This window comes from Anopheles merus, chromosome 3L, assembly GCF_017562075.2.
Source record: "Anopheles merus strain MAF chromosome 3L, AmerM5.1, whole genome shotgun sequence".
Lineage (NCBI taxonomy): Eukaryota > Metazoa > Arthropoda > Insecta > Diptera > Culicidae > Anopheles > Anopheles merus.
This window is the reverse complement of record NC_054085.1, coordinates 11,354,593-11,370,706: the sequence shown is the minus strand read 5'-3', so window position 1 is coordinate 11,370,706 and position 16,114 is coordinate 11,354,593. Positions and strand designations below refer to the sequence as shown.

Below are 16,114 nucleotides of genomic sequence, written 5' to 3'. Positions count from 1 at the left end.
TATTCGCTTTACTTCTCTTTTCTTTTTTGCACATACATTTTCATTTTCTTTTTTAATTCAAAAATGCACTTTATGGTACACACCGAGATGCAATTGAACTTTTTTTTCTCACTCCCACTTAACATTGCCCTCTTTCCCTTTCATCTTTTCTTCACACACTCGCCAACAAACACTTTTCGATCGGCAATCGGTCGCACTTGCCATGCACTTCTCATCGCACGTTTGGGCAAGGGCCCTCTTCTTTCACCATAGCAACCACCATTAGGGTACTTTTCACCTTTTTTCACTTCTTTCACATTCTTTTTAGCTCGTTTCGCCCATTTCTTTCCAACACCACCACTAACGAAAGGGAATTCTTTTCGTCTTCCATTTCCATTCTTAATGGCACCCGCCTTCTTTGCTTCGACCTTTCGTCGGTCGGTTACGCTTCACACACCACACATACAGAGACGATTCACATAAATGCTCTTCGAAGCATGTAATTTTCCTCACACTGTAAGAATGCACGACTTTTTTTGTTGTTGTTGGAGAAACACATGGCATTTTTACCATTCCTTCATTTCACGGGCATCCTCAATTTCGGCAGCTTCCACACTGAACGAAGAGCACTCACACAAAGAGGACGAAAAAAGGATCTAGATTATCCTTTTTTTCGTATTTTCTCTCACTAAAACACACACACGCTCACATAATCCTTCTTTGCGCTTTGAGCTCCATGTTCGGCCTGCACCACAAACCCCGGGCAGATGTTTTTTTTTCTTTTCGTACGGAGCTGTGCCCACATTTCCACAACCTACAAGCAAAGAAGAGAAAGAGAAGACACCACACCGCCACAGCACACTTACCGGCCCGTACGTTGACGTCGCGCGAAATCACCGACCCGAACTGGTTCTTGGCCATGCAGGCGTACACCTGGGCGTGCACCTCCTGCCGGTAGTCCTCGGCGCGGAACGGCGGAAACACCAGATTGCCGTTCGGCAGGATCTGCCGCAGTCCGGGCACATCGCCGACCGCCGTACCGTCGCTGCGGATCCAGATCATTTCCGGGGGCGGGTTACCGGTTGCGCTGCACTCCACGACCGCACCGGTCGAGTTGGAAAAATCAATACGGTTCGTTGGTTCCTTCAGGAAGACCGGACCCTTCGAGTCGTCCACCTTGCCTGCGCCGGCCACTCCTGTTGTTGAATGAGAGAAAAACAATTAGAAAAGGCCCCGCTCTTTCCCCTCAAGCGTGGGTAATTTTCTATTTAAGAAAAAATAGAACGACTTTCCCACACACGCACACACAAGCCTCTTCTTGCTAATAAAGAAATCCCAATCTAGCAGGCCAAGAAGCGGCTATTGGCAATTCTTTTCCTTTTTTTTTTTGATGTCGAGACCGGGTCACCAATCCAATCAAAAAAGGTAACCACTGTAACAAGCAACACCATCGGCCACATCTACTCACCATTGAGACAATTGAAGCCACTTAATAGGCAGAGCAACGCGGTCGCGATTGCCACGGTACGCGATGTCTCGCGAACCAGCATCACCATCTTTGGGGGAAGTTGTTGTTTTTTGCTCCTTTTTTGTATGCTTCCGGCTGCAGTTGGCCGTGCGATTACGCCCAACGGAGAGTCCTTTTTTGCGCTCGCACACAGACACACGCTTACACTAAGATTTTTCGCTTTTAATATGCCGTCGCACACACTCGGTGGTGGTGGCGGTGGATTGAATCCTGTGTCTGGAGCACCACCGGGAGCTCCAGCACCTTGAGAGCGAGGGGAAAACGACGACGGGGCTGCTTTCGCTCACTCCTCCCGCGAACACGAAAGGATACACGCGCCTGACGCCAGAAACACCGACCGGGAGGGAGCGTGAAAGAAAGTTGACGCATGGAAAATAAAATCGATTAGTCGGGGCTGGGTTGTGCGGGGAGGTGGGGGGGTTTTTGGTACCGCTCCCACCAGGACATGCAGGACATGAACAGTAGTGCGGGCAGCGGATGCAATTTTCCCTACAAAGGAAGGGCCAAGAATTTCACAACACTCTCCAGCAGGGATGGTAAAAGGCAAAGAATTTTCACAACCATTCACGCCAATGCAATGGGAAAACAGGAAGCAGCACCACCCGTGTGTATGTGTGTGCTGCTGCTGCTGCTACTGGAAAAAAGGATACACGTCCGGGGCGACGGAGACGATGGGACGCTTTTCCGCACGGACTAAATTGTGTAACTTCCGCTCCTTACCCAGGTGCTGTACGGCAGGGATGTTGATTTGCACGAGTATTCACAGTGAAAATTCGATTTTTCTTCACACACGGATCTTTTTCAGCGGACCACTTTCAGGGCACGACTTCCTCACCCACCAAACACCAAATGCTATGTTTTGTGTCTGCTCTTCTGCTGTGCAGCCGGGGTCCGATGAACGGGAGAAGAAAAAAACACAAACGCAAAAAGCGCTTTGACAGGTGACGGCTGAGGCGGGTTGCGCCATTGAAGGCATCGGGCGCCATGTTGGAGATGAGTTTTTGAGGGTTTGTTTTGGTTGTGCATTAACACGAGAAATTAGAAAAGTTATTTATACAGGGACTGAATGATTTAAGTGCAATTTTTACCACTTTTTGGCATAAATTGTTCTAACCATCTTCGTCCTTGCCGGGCCAAGTTTTTATTGTCAGACAGTATGACCAGATTAGTTTGGCGGAATTTAGTAGCAGCACTAATATCACCGACAAACCGACGTGACACTGGTGTTACAAAAGTGTCCCACAGGAAAGTACTGTCATTTACCAGTGAGGCGAACACTTCTGTCAAAGTAAGCTCTGTTCACTGCTGCTTCGATGTAAACAATTTTTCTAAATACAAATTACGAAGGAAGCGTGAGGCAAGATCTTGTAAGAATTATTGGAAAAAACACCCAGGAAAAACATTTTATAATTTTCTAAATCAATGCAAAAGATGTGAGAAGTACATAAAACAATACGCATTGGAATTTGCGAAGAAAAACAAAAAGGGGGTTTTGCAGTTTCTTCTCTGTGTCAGTGTAGTAAGCGAATCATTATAGAGATGGCGCTAGTGTTTTGAAATAAGGAGACAACTTTTGAAGCTCATTTTGTTCGAAGTGTCACGTCGGTTTGTCGGTGCTAATATTTTATCTAAAGTTTTCAGTAGATTTTAAAATTTGAAACTCAGCGCAATAAAAGTTTTGTGCCAGGTGGGGGGGGGGGGGGGGAGTGAATTGCAAAACGAATGTTTCAAATGACCATTCCATATGCATTCTTAATATATTTCAAGGTGACACAAGTGTCACAAACCCACTAAACGACTGTGATTCGGTAGTCATATCAAAAATCGGTAGGAATACAGTTAAATCGACGTATTCATGTTTTTAATTTCTCATAGGAAAAATCTGGAAAATGTATGCTAGACGTGTAATATACAGTCCTCAAAACTATTAGTGCCATTTTTCTGTGAAAATTTTGTAAAGTACTAAGAAATATTTTTGCGTCCTCTATTAAAAAAAAACCCTGTCCACTTTGAAAAGCTCTATCATAAAAACGGTAGTGAGTAGAGCCAATTTATGCACAGTTATAGAAACTAAATTAGTTTATTCAATTTTTAAAACAGTATTGCATCGATATTGGATTGCGCACTCAAATGTTTTAAGCCTCCATAGCATCTGCCCGAGTAGCCCGGTTGCCTGGAATATGCGGTTTTTTTTTGGTTGCCTGTGACAAGGTTAATCTCATGCCCTACGCGGTTTTTCTGGTCACTCTGCTGTCAAATCCTTTTGCTGGGGGACGTTTTTTTCTGTCTGTACCTTGTCAAACGGGCTCCTTTGCGTTTGAAAACTAAAGGCGAAGAAAAATAAACATCTCCTTGCAGCCATTCTCGCAACGCGCACAAATCGGTTCCTCGATGCCATAATAAAAGGTAGGATGAAACACACATTCTGCGCCGTTTCTCTATTTCTGCACATCATCACTAACATCCCCCTTTGCTTTTAGCAATAAACCATGAACATACCGCTAAAGGTTGTGGTGCGCCTGTGGTCCGATCCGTCGAAGGACAGCAACAAACCATGCACCAGCAAGGATGATAATAACCCGCAGCGAGATGAAAGTGACCCAGAAACACACCTCACCAGTGCCGGCGGACGAACGTTTCGCTTTTCGCACGTCTCACGCACACCGCCCGTCCGGAATCAGGAGCTGTACTTCGAGTCCGTCGCCGGGCTGATGGAGTCCGTGCTGGAGGGGTACGACTTTTCGATCGTCACGTACGGAGCGAAGGGCACGGGCAAAACTTTCACCCTGTACGGTGCCACGACCGGCGGCTCACCGTCATCACCACCGCCGGAGGAAGAGTGTGGCATTGTGCTGTGTTTTGTGAGGGACCTGTTCTGCCGCCTGAATGCGCACCCGGAGCGCATGTTTTCGATCAGTATTGCGTGGAGCGAAATTACGGCCGGCGGTGACGTGATCGACGTGCTGGAAAATGCGGCCATGGTGCAGTGCTTCTCGGTGGAGGACACGTACGCCCTGCTCGGGTTGGGCCTTCACCGACGGAATGGGGAAAATCACAGTATTCTTAGTCTGGTGCTGGAGCAGCAGTGGACATCGGTCGGGGGGCTCAATCAGCACCGCCAATCTACGATAAGCTTTTGCGATTTGCGCGGTTCTGAGCGGGAAGGGCCCGACCTCCGCCCGCTCGACAACGGGCTGCACAAGCTGGAGGATATCGTCGTGCGGCGAAGCAACCAGTACAACGAGTCCGTACTGACCGCCTTCCTGAAGGATTCGTTCGGGGGCCGGGCACAAACCTTGCTGCTGCTGTGTGTGGCTGCCTCGACGCTCGAAACGGAGGGTACGGCGCGCGATCTCGAGTTCGGTGAACGGGCGGAAGAGATCGTCAACCACGTGGTGATGAACACGTTCTCCGACAACAACGTGCCGATTGTGGACCAGCCCGAGCACGATCCGCTCGCCGGTCCGAACACCAACCTCGACGGGCTGTACTTTGCGTCCCAGCAGTGGGCGAAGCTGCTGAAAAACGCCGAATGTCTGTTCACGAAGTTGTTCAGTACGGGCGAGCTAAACCAAACGGAGCGCAGCCAGATCGAGGAGTGGCTGTACCTGAAGGCAGAGTGTGACGATTGTTTCAGCTCGACCGAGGTCAGCATTCCGACGGGGACGCCCCACCCAGCGCGCGCCTGTCTCGGCCCAATCGAGGAGATCGATGAGGTGGAAGACGGCACGACGACGGTGCACGGGAGCGGGAAGGAAGCGTTTCCTTCCGACAACGAGAGCGATTCCGACATCTGCACGCATCTGACGGACGTGAGCGATCGCATCCAGAGCTACATGAAAACGTTCCAGGAGAAAACGAACACGCTGATCATGGAGAAGTATGAGGAATTTTTCAAAACACACCCCACGGGACCCGCGATGGGCGGTGGTGGCGGTGGTAGTGGTGGTGCGCTGGAGGATGGGCAGGAGCAGAAGCTGCAAACGGTGCCCACCCGCACCGAGGAGAGCAAGTTCCACAACCCGGCGCGAAGGAAATCGATCTTCGACAGCGAAACGGTTACCAGCAGCACCGAGCTGACGCTGATGTTGCCGCTGAAAGGCGAAAGCACCCTCCCGGCTGCGCCGACCGCGCTGGACAAGCGGCTCGACACGCTCGGCAGCAATCTGCGCATCTGCCAGACGGGGATCGAGTCGCTGCACGCGCAGATCGAGGAGATCCGGCGCACGATCGCGCTGAAGCAGAAGTACATCGCCGATCTGATCGAGAACAGCGAGACGCGCTCGGTCGCCAAGTCGCGGTTCAGCAAGAAAAAGCACAAGCTCGAGGCGGAGTACGAGAAGGCGAAGAAGCAGCTGCGCAAGGCGGTCGTGCACGGGGCGAACAAGGAGGACATCAATCGGCTGAAAAGCCAAACATCACAGCTCGAGCAGCGGCTGAAGGACCTCGAGTCGATCGGGTTCATTGCGGGCGAGTCGGGCCACAAGAAGAAGAAGCTGCAGCAATCGATCAAGGACTCGCAGAAGCAGCTGGACGTGCTGCAGCGCCTGCTGAAGAAGGAGCTCGACCGGAAGGAGTCGCTCGAGAAGGAGCTGGAGGTGGCGCAGCGGGAAGCGAAGGCGGTGCGGCAGGGCGGCAGCGCGGGGCCACTGCAGGAGCTGACGGAAAGCAGGAGCAAAATACGCAACATGAACGAGCGCATCTCGCACATCGAGCACGTGCTGAAGGAAAAGTCGAGCAGTTTGAAAAAGTACGTGAACAAGAAGAGCGCCGAGAAGGAGTCGCTGCGGTGCGAGATACGCAATCTGCGCCGGACGCGGGACCATCTGGTGGAGCAGCGGTGCCAGCTCGATCGGAAGCTGCGCGAGGACAAGATGCCGTCGTTCGACGAGGAGCGCAAGCTGGTCGAGTGCGACGAAGCGATCGAGGCGATCGATGCGGCGATCGAGATGAAGAACGAGCTGATCTGCGGGCGGAAGAGCATCGATACGGACGAGAGCCTGCAGCGGGAGAAGGGCGAGCAGATGCTGATGGCGCGGCTGAACAAGCTGTCGCTGGACGAGATGCGCACGCTGCTGTACAAGTACTTCCAGAAGGTGGTGGATCTGAAGGAGGCGAGCCGCAAGCTGGAGCTGCAGTTCATTGCGCTGGAGCGCGAACGGGACGCGTGGGAGTGGCAGGAGAAGATACTGACCAACACGATCCGGCAGACGCGGCTCGAGAAGGAGCGGTCCATTGTGGCGCTGCAGAAGCAGCACGAGACGAAGCTCAATCTTATGCTGCGCCACTTTGCGGCGGACACGTCCGCCTCGATCACGAGCACTATACCGGACAATGCGCTGCAGCAGCACCCGCCGCCGTACCATGCGGAGTTTGTGCTGGGGTCCGGGGCGGCCCGCTACCATCATCGCGTGCAGTACGAATCGGACGATGGTGAAACAACGACCAGCGCCGAGCCATCGCTGCTCGCTGCCGGCCACAGCTCGAAACAGTTGGCCCACTACAAACCGGGGGCACTGGCAGCAGCGGCACACAGCTCCAACACGGCAGCGCTCGCTCATCGGGGTGGTGGTGTCGTGCAGCAGGTACAGCAACCGCCGCTCGCAGCGCTCGGCGAGAAGGAACACCGGCCCAAGAGCAAGCTGTTCTCGAAGCTGCAGGTGCTGTCGCGTTACCATGGCAGCGATAAGCGCAAAATCTTCCAGTCCGACATACCGCAGCAGAATCTCAAGCAGCTGCAGGGCGCCTCCCGGCCCTCGCTGACGAAGGTGACGCGCGAGAAGAACAAAATCATCATCCAGAGCGATGGGGGTAGCAAGTAGGAAGAGGAACGACAATCTCAAGAGCTCTCTGTTTTTTTGTTTTTTTGCATATACATGTACAAGAAGTTTAACGCAACATGCTTGCGAATCAAACCGCAACAAAAGTTCGCTCAGTTTTCGGTGTTAGTTTCGTAGCGTGAAATGTTTGTTGAATCGAGCCGTTTTCCATGTAGTCATCCTGTAAATCGTATGTGTGCGTGTTTATGTAAGATCGGGGTGGAGAAAAAAAACCTCCCGAAACTGTTACGAGTAGACGCTAGATTACTGGAAAGTCTTCACCGTCCCAAGATTTCTTCCTGCATGCGTACAAGACAAAACACACACACAAAGATGCATTTATCAATGTATTAAATTGTTTCTGTGGTTAATAAAGTGTCACACGAAAAAGCGTAAAACCACCTACCCCTAGTTCTGTTCTGTGCTAACATTACGTGAAATACTTCCAGTTCTGCCTGCCTTAAATGTTAACGTAACTTAAATTAACTTAACTGTTGGCGCGCTTCTCGCGGCCTACTGCACCTCCGCTGCGCTACTACTACTACTACTACTACTACTCTGCTTTGGCTCTTTCTTTCGCTTGTCGTGCGTTTTGAGGTGCGTTTTCAGTGCGCACTGCTGGATGAAGCGCTTCGAGCAGATCGCACACTCGTACGGCTTTTCGCCCGTGTGCGTCATGATGTGGTTTTTGAGCGTTTCCGCCTTCCCGAAGCTACGCTCACAGTGTGGGCACTTAAAGTTCTTTATCCCGCAGTGCACAATCTTCAGGTGTCGCGAATAATTGCCTGCGGAAAGGGAGGAAAAATTGCATTTTTATTATTTAAAAACTGCCTTTTTGCTGGACTGTGAATTCTTGTATCTTACCAGACGAGAGAAACACCTGCCCGCACAGGTCACAGTTCAGCACCTTCTCCTTGGTGTGGAAGTTCATGTGCCGCTTCAGCTCGTCCGGGGTGGTTTTCTTCTGCCCGCAGTAGGTACACTCGTAGTTCTTGATGCCCTGGTGGCGCATCACGTGCACCTTCAGCTTGTACGCGGTGCAGTACCGCTTGTCGCAGATTTCGCACCGGAACTGTAGCTCTCCCGTGTGGATGAGTGTATGTTTCTGTAGCGCATGAGCATGAAATATGAGACAAATTTTAAATCAAGCCAGTGAAAATAATCCCTTCCTTACCTTCAGCGAACCATTGGAGGAAAACGTTTTGCCGCACGTTTCGCAGACACACTTCTTCGGCACCGGTTTCACCCAGCCCGGTTCGTGCTTCTTCTTATGCTGCAGCAGCACCTTCCGGGTGGTGTACGAGTAGGTGCAGCCCTCGTAATCGCACGGAAAGTATCCAATGTCCAGCTTCAGGTGCTTCTCCTTCATGTGGCGCCGCAAGCTCCGCCAGCCGGCAAACTCTTTGCCGCACTCTTTGCACAGTGCCGGTTTGAGTCCCTGGTGCATCCGTAGATGCCCGTCGAGCCGGTTCTGGGTGCGGAACTTATCGTCGCACAAATGGCACGCCAGCTCGACCCGGCGTGTTACCGGAGCACTCTTCTCTTTGGTGACCAACTTTTTTCTTCCCCTTCTTTTCGGCTCCGGTGGGACGAATTCTTCCTCGCTCGCTGTGTCCTGGGGCCGTTCCTCGTCGTATTCGTGTGCATCTGGTTCCTCCTTCACAACGACGCTGGTAATGGGTTCAATTACGAGCGATGGTTCCTCGAAGGAGGCGTCATTATCCGCCAATACGTCAGTACCATCTTCCCCTGGGCAGTCGGTTGGAAATTCCGCCTCATCGAGCTTCACGATGCATAGTTTGGATAGCTCTTCATGGTCCTGCCATGTGGGTTTGTAAAAAGAGACAATGAATGTGAAACCGTAATGTCCTACAAAAAAAAATGGCATAAACACTCCGGTCAATCCGTACCTGCGAGAGTTTGGTGTGGGCAGCAACGCACAGCGAACGGAAGCTATGAAAATCGATCAATTTCTGGTGACAAATTTCACAAACTCTCAACTGCTCTACCTCGTTTAACGAGGACACCTGCGGAGAAGGAAACAGAAGTGTGTGAGTATGAGACATGAAGCGACGGAAGAATGCACACACGGCTTTGCTACATGCCCTCTCGCCGCCTTCCAAACATACCTCCAGCGATGTGAGCTGGGAAAATATTTCCGCCACATCTAGCAGCTTCTTAAAGTGCGTTAAATTGTACACTTCCGCACAAATTGCACATGAAAATTTCATTTTTACGGTGGTAAAACTAAAATTTTCCAACTGCACCTGAGTTGTTTACTGTTTTGGTGGCGGATTGGAAAACATGTTTGACGTTTGTGCATTGCAAACAGTGTAAGTACAGTGTGCGGCGTGTAATTAAGTGCGCGTTGTCAAAGATTTAAAACTGGTATAACTGGCTTGACTGTTTTGGCCGTTATAACAAATAACTTTTTGTGTGTGTCATTTTGATTGGTAGTTAATTTTTCCCGGTTACATGGCAACATCTAAATAATGTCAGGGGTATTCAATAAAGTCCTTGGCGCGAAAACAATGTGTTAAGGATCTAGGTGTTTTGCTCGATACAAAACTTTCATTTAAGGATCAGCTGGATCACGTAGTAGCCAGCAGCAATAGAATGCTAGGACTAGTTATCAATATGACTCGCGAGCTTAATGATATACCTTGCACCAAGGCGCTCTATTGCTCGCTTATCCGGTCGTTGATGGAATATGCAAATATCGTATGGTGGCCAACTGCAGCGCGTCCGTTAGCTCGATTGGAATCAATCCAGTGCAAAATTACACGATTTGCACTTCGCTCATGGAACCAAAGTCTCGATTACCGAACTAGGTGTTTACTACCGGGGGGTTACCCAAGTGCCACAAATCCACTAAACGACCACTAAACGGCTTCTAAACGACTCAAGTTCTCTACCTAAACGGAATATAGAAAGACTTCGTTTAGCAGACGCCAAACGACTCATGCATTCTAAAAATAGCAAAAAAGCTGGTGGCGCTATCTGTTGGTGGGATACCCCAACCAGTTGAGCTTCATCGCTTGGAGGAGAGCTTTCTCATTTCCTCTGTACTGTTGTATGGTTTCGCATTGAAGTTATGCATCGCTAGAACTAGAACGGCGATACGATTGTTTAAATACTAAACTCCAACGGAAACCACCAGCACTGAAGCAAGTGAGATTTGAGCAATGGTCATTGGTGTTGATACCCACGTATCTAACCACACGACCATTTATATAGATTTTTGCTCAGAAAGTTAGAAGGCTATATAGGTCATAATAAAATGCAACTTGTCGAAACACATTGCAAGAAAAGGATAGCAATATAATGATGAGTTGTAATACGCCATCTATTGATCAAACCAATGAAGCTGTGGAGCTTTCATTTTTTTTCTATGGATATTCAATTTTCCAGCCGTTTAAGCTTAATCTGTGGCGCTTGGGTACCCACCATAAGTGAGCGAATACGAAAAGCCAGGTTGTCGTTCATCACGGGACTTCTCGACGGCCGTATTGACTCTCCGTCACTACTGGCTGCCATCAACCTGTACGTTCCGGCCAGGCCGCTCCGAACTCGGGCAATGTTGGTCCTCGACGACCGTAGAACGCAATTTGGCTTCTCTGATCCGTTCCTACTCATGGGCCGTGATTTCGCCAACTGAGTTTAATGATCGTGTTTCTGTTTTAAATTTGGTTCCATAGTGCACATTTTTATGTTTTATGTTATTGTAATCCATTGTAAAACACTCATTGTAAAACATTGCTAAAATGGTTCGAGAGGGCATTATTTTCCATCGATAGACAAATAAACATAAACATAAATCAAGAATGTGGGAAAAGGCATTAAAAACCTGGATTCCTTTCTTTCCATTACAATACAACGTTTGGCTTCTTAAAACAACAAAAGAGGAAGAAAACCTTATTTGACAGTGAGATCCATAACAAACTCGATGCTTTGATGATTTTTCTATAAACTCACTCCTAAATCTATGCAAAAATTTTCACAACTTTACACGACATCCCAAGTGCCACTAATCCACTAAATGACCTCTAAACTGGTTCTAAACGACTGAAGCTCTCTACCTAAACGGAATATAGAAAGACTTCGTTTAACAGACGGTGAACGACTGATGCATTCTAAAAATACCAAAAAAGCTGGTGGTGCTATCTGTTGGTGGGATTCCCAGCCATTGAATCTTTCTTCGATTTGTGAGCTTTCTCCTTCGCTCTGTACTGTTATATGGTTTCGCATTGAAGTCCTGAATCCCTAGAACTAGAACGGCGATACAATTGTTTAAATACTAAACTCCAGTGCGCACCATTTGTAAAGAAGCAAGTGAGATTTGAATAATAGTCGATGGTGTTGATACCCGTGTACCTGACCACACGACCATTCATATAGATTTTTACACGGAAAGTTAGAAGGGTATATATATCATCATTATATGAAACTGTAATACGCTATCTATTGAGCAAACCAGTGAAGCTATGGAGCTTTCGTGTTTTTTTTTTCCAAATATCTGATTTTGCAGTCGTTTAAGGTCCAAAATAGATGAAACGGTTCTGGAGCTAATTCTGCACCCATAGTGGTATAGGAACTTATCATGTCTTAATCCTAATGGGAGAAGTGCAGGCAACCAGATGGTAGTATGGTGTAGTGATGGGTAAAGTAGGTAAAAATCCGGAGTCGACTCTAATCCGACTACGATAAATTCCTAATCGACTCTGGAAGGTAGGTTCGCCCTACATTAACAGGAGTCTTCCGGAGTCGTCCGGAATTGCCCGGAGTCAACCGGAGTTATTCGGAGTCGTCTGGAGTCGTCCGGAGTCATTCGAATTCGTCCGCAGTCGTTCGGAATCATCGAGAGTCATTCGGATTTGGAGTCGTCTGGAGTCGCCTGAAGTCGTCTGGAGTCGCCTGAAGTCGTCTGGAGTCGCCTGAAGTCGTCTGGAGTCGTCCGGAGTCGTCCGGAATCTGCCGGAGTTGTTCTGAGTTGTCCGTAGTCGTTCAGAGTTATTGGGAGCCTGTGTTAGCCGGAGACGTTCGGAGTCGTCCGGAGTTGTTGGGAGTCGAAGTCGTCCGGAGTCGTTCGGAGTCGAAGTCGTTCGGAGTCGGCCGGTGTCAGCCTTTGAAACAAAAATCCTGTATACGAACTACACGCGCAAAAACACAACGAAAACAAAACCACAACGAAATAAAATGCCCAATTACAAGTACATTCAACCAAGGCTCCTGTTGACTCCAACCGGTTCCGATTCCGGTTGACTCCGATCGACTCTAGACGACTACGAATGACACCGACTCCGATCGGCTCCGGACGACTTCGACGACTCTGAACGACTCCGAACGACTCTGGACGACTCTGACTCCGGGCGAATCTTGTGATTCCATTTTGCCGGAGTCGGAATCGGACTAACAATAGTTGGAGTTGGATTGGAGTCGTAGGTGCTCCGGTAATATATTGAGACCATTCGTCACCACAAAGGTTGACCGCTTCAGAAGTAATTCTAAAATAGCAAAAGTTTTTGCGACAATCGAAGATCTTTTGCTACCATCGCAGAACCGCAGGAGTTTTTGCGAAACTCGCAGAAGTTTTTGCGAAAATCGCAGAAGTTCTTGCGAAAATCGCAGAAGTTTTTGTGAAAATCGCAAATTTTTTTTGCGAAAATCGCAGAATTTTTTGCAAAATTCGCAGAACCTTTTGCGACAATCGCACAAACTTTGCGAAAATCGCAAAACTTTTTGCGAAAGTCGCAGAAGCTTTTGCGAAAATCGCAGAAGCTTTTGCGAAAATTGCACAAGTTTTTGCAAAAAACGCAGAATTCTTTGCGTACATCGCAGAAGTTTTTGCAAAAATCGCAGAAGTTTTTGCGAAAATCGCAGAAGTTTTTGCGAAAATCGCAGAAGTTTTTGCGAAAATCGCACAAGTTTTTGCGAAAATCGCGGAATTTACGCGAAAATCGCAGAAGTTTTTGCGAAAATCGCAGAAGTTTTTGCGACAATCGCAGAAGTTTTGGCGAAAATAGCAGAAGTTTTTGCGAAAATCGCAGAAGTTTTTGCGAAAATCGCACAAGTTTTTTGCGAAAATCGCAGAAGTTTTTGAGAAAATCGTAAAATTTTTTGCGAAAATCGCAGAATTTTTTGCAAAATTCGCAGAAGTTTTTACGAAAATCGCACAAGTTTTTGCGAAAATCGCAGAAATTTTTGCGAAAATCGCAGAAGTTTTTTGCGAAAATCGCAGAACTTTTTGCGAAAATCGCAGAACTTTTTGCGAAAATCGCAGAACTTTTTGCGTAAATTGCAGAAGCTTTTGCGAAAATCGCAGAAGCTTTTGCGAAAATCGCAGAAGTTTTTGCGACAATCGCAGAAGTTATAGCGAAAATCGCAGAAGTCTTTGCGAAAATCGCCAAACTTGTTGCGAAAATCGCAAAACTTTTTGCAAAAATCGCAGAAGTTTTTGCGAAAATCGCAGAAGTTTTTGCGAAAATCGCAAAAGTTTTTGCGAAAATCGCAGAAGTTTTTGCGAAAATCACAGAAGTTTTTGCGAAAATCGCAGAACTTTTTGCGAAAATTGCAGAACTTTTTGCGAAAATCGCAGAACTTTTTGCGAAAATTGCAGAAGTTTTTGCGAAAATCGCAGAAGTTTTTGCGAAAATCGCAGAAGTTTTTGCGAAAATCGCAGAAATTTTTGCGAAAATCGCAGAAGTTTTTTGCGAATATTGCAGAACTTTTTGCAAAAATCGCAGAAGTTTTTGCGAAAATCGCAAAAGTTTTTGCGAAAATCGCAAAAGTTTTTGCGAAAATCGCAGAAGTTTTTGCAAAATCGCAGAACTTTTTGCGAAAATCGCAGAAGCTTTTGCGAAAATCGCAGAAGTTTTTGCGAAAATCGCAGAAGTTTTTGCAAAAATCGCAGAAGTGTTTGCAAAAATCGCAGAAGTTTTTGCGAAAATCGCAAACATTTTGCGAAAATCGCACAAGTTTTTGCGAAAATTGCAGAAGTTTTTGCGAAAATCGCAAACATTTTTTGCGAAAATCGCAGAAATTTTTGCGAAAATCGCAGAACTTTTTGTGAAAATCGCAGAAGTTTTTGCGAAAATCGCAGAACTTTTTGCGAAAATCGCAGAAGTTTTTGCGAAAATCGCCGAAGTTTTTTCCAAAAATCGCAGAAGTTTTTTGCGAAACTCGAAGAAGTTTTTGCGAAAATCGCAGAAGTTTTTTTGAAAATCGCAGAACTTTTTGCGAAAATAGCAGAATTTTTTTGCGAAAATCGCAGAACTTTTTGCGAAAATCGCAGAAGTTTTTGCGAAAATCGCAAAAGTTTTTGCGAAAATCGCAGAAGTTTTTGCGAAAATCGCAAAAGGTTTTGCGAAAATCGCAGAACTTTTTGCGAAAATCGCAGAAGTTTTTGCGAAAATCGCCGAAGTTTTTTCCAAAAATCGTAGAAGTTTTTTGCGAAACTCGAAGAAGTTTTTGCGAAAATCGCAGAAGTTTTTGCGAAAATCGCAGAACTTTTTGCGAAAATAGCAGAATTTTTTTGCGAAAATCGCAGAACTTTTTGCGAAAATCGCAGAAGTGTTTGCGAAAATCGCAGAACTTCTTGCGTAAATTGCAGAACTTTTTGCAAAAATCGCAGAACTTTTTGCGAAAATCGCAGAAGTTTTTGCGAAAATCGCAGAAGTTTTTGTGAAAATTGCAGAACTTTTTGCGAAAATCGCAAATCTTTTTGCGAAAATTGCAGAAGTTTTTGTGAAAATCGCAAATATTTTTTGCGAAAATCGTAGAAATTTTTGCGAAAATCGCAGAAGTGTTTGCGAAAATCGCAGAACTTTTTGCGAAAATCGCAGAAGTTTTTTAGAAAATCGCAAAACTTTTTGCGAAAATCGCAGAACTTTTTGCGAAAATCGCAGAACTTTTTGCGAAAATCGCAGAAGTTTTTGCGAAAATCGCAGAAGTGTTTGCGAAAATCGCACAACATTTTGCGAAAATCGCAGAAGTTTTTGCGAAAATCGCAGAAGTTTTTGCGAAAATCGCAGAAGTTTTTGCGAAAATCGCAGAACTTTTAGCGAAAATCGCAGAAGTTTGTGCGAAAATCGTTGAACTTTTTGTGAAAATCGCAGAAGTTTTTGCGACAATCGCAGAACTTTTTGCGAAAATCGCAGAACTGTTTTTCGAAAATCGCAGAAGTTTTTTGCGAAAATCGCAGAACTTTTTGCGAAAATCTCAGAAGTTTTTGCGAAAACCGCACAAGTTTTTGCAAAAATCGCAGAAGTTTTTGCGAAAATCGCAGAACTTTTTGCGAAAATCGCAGAACTGTTTTTCGAAAATCGCAGAAGTTTTTTGCGAAAATCGCAGAACTTTTTGCGAAAATCGCAGAAGTTTTTGCGAAAATCGCCCAAGTTTTTGCGAAAATTGCGGAAGTTTTTGCGACAATCGCAGAAGTTTTTTGCGAAAATCGCAGAAGTTTTTGCGAAAACCGAAGAAGTTTTTGCGAAAATCGCAGAAGTTTTTTGCGAAAATCGCAGAAGTTTTTGCGAAAATCGCAGAAGTTTTTGCGAAAATCGCAGAACTTTTTGCGAAAATCGCAGAACTTTTTGCGAAAATCGCAGAACTTTTTGCGAAAATCGCAGAACTTTTTGCGAAAATCGCAGAACTTTTTGCGAAAATCGCAGAACTTTTTGCGAAAATCGCAGAAGTTTTTGCGAAAATCGCAGAACTTTTTGCGAAAATCGCAGAACTTTTTGCGAAAATCGCAGAACTGTTTGCGAAAATCGCAGAACTTTTTGCGAAAATC

At 46.8% G+C, this 16,114-nt stretch overlaps 3 protein-coding genes across 53 annotated transcripts in view; 1 reads left to right on the top strand and 2 right to left on the bottom strand.

Annotated features, from left to right (window-relative positions):
* The window catches only part of LOC121600178 (Down syndrome cell adhesion molecule-like protein Dscam2), a 54,542-nt gene extending 52,152 nt beyond the window's left edge, over positions 1 to 2,390 (bottom strand). For all 50 annotated transcript variants that reach the window (XM_041928572.1, XM_041928575.1, XM_041928558.1 and 47 more), the window contains exons 1-3: positions 2,228 to 2,390; positions 1,448 to 1,825; positions 846 to 1,175 (exon numbers count right to left, since the gene is read on the bottom strand). In XM_041928572.1, the coding sequence (XP_041784506.1) occupies positions 846 to 1,175; positions 1,448 to 1,535 (418 nt within the window). In that variant the 5' untranslated portion in view covers positions 1,536 to 1,825; positions 2,228 to 2,390. The remainder of the gene's footprint in view (positions 1 to 845; positions 1,176 to 1,447; positions 1,826 to 2,227) is intronic.
* A 1,408-nt stretch (positions 2,391 to 3,798) lies between these two features.
* Positions 3,799 to 7,724, top strand: LOC121599357 (kinesin-like protein costa). Its single transcript, XM_041927094.1, has 2 exons — positions 3,799 to 3,913; positions 3,988 to 7,724. The coding sequence occupies exon 2, from the start codon at positions 3,997 to 3,999 to the stop codon at positions 7,327 to 7,329; it is 3,333 nt and encodes a 1,110-aa protein (XP_041783028.1). The 5' UTR covers positions 3,799 to 3,913; positions 3,988 to 3,996; the 3' UTR covers positions 7,330 to 7,724.
* LOC121599359 (zinc finger protein 501-like) lies at positions 7,347 to 9,937 on the bottom strand. 2 transcript variants are annotated; one of them, XR_006005663.1, is made up of 6 exons: positions 9,456 to 9,937; positions 9,237 to 9,353; positions 8,501 to 9,145; positions 8,191 to 8,431; positions 7,733 to 8,111; positions 7,347 to 7,625 (listed from the first exon to the last, which is right to left on the bottom strand). XR_006005663.1 is itself a non-coding variant. In XM_041927095.1 (5 exons), exons 1-5 carry the CDS (start codon positions 9,555 to 9,557, stop codon positions 7,840 to 7,842), a joined length of 1,377 nt encoding a protein of 458 aa, XP_041783029.1. In that variant the 5' UTR covers positions 9,558 to 9,937; the 3' UTR covers positions 7,347 to 7,839. The 2 variants fall into 2 exon arrangements, 1 of the variants encoding a protein (XP_041783029.1); XM_041927095.1 differs by having other exon boundaries at positions 7,347 to 8,111.
* Between the last annotated feature and the right edge of the window lie 6,177 nt (positions 9,938 to 16,114).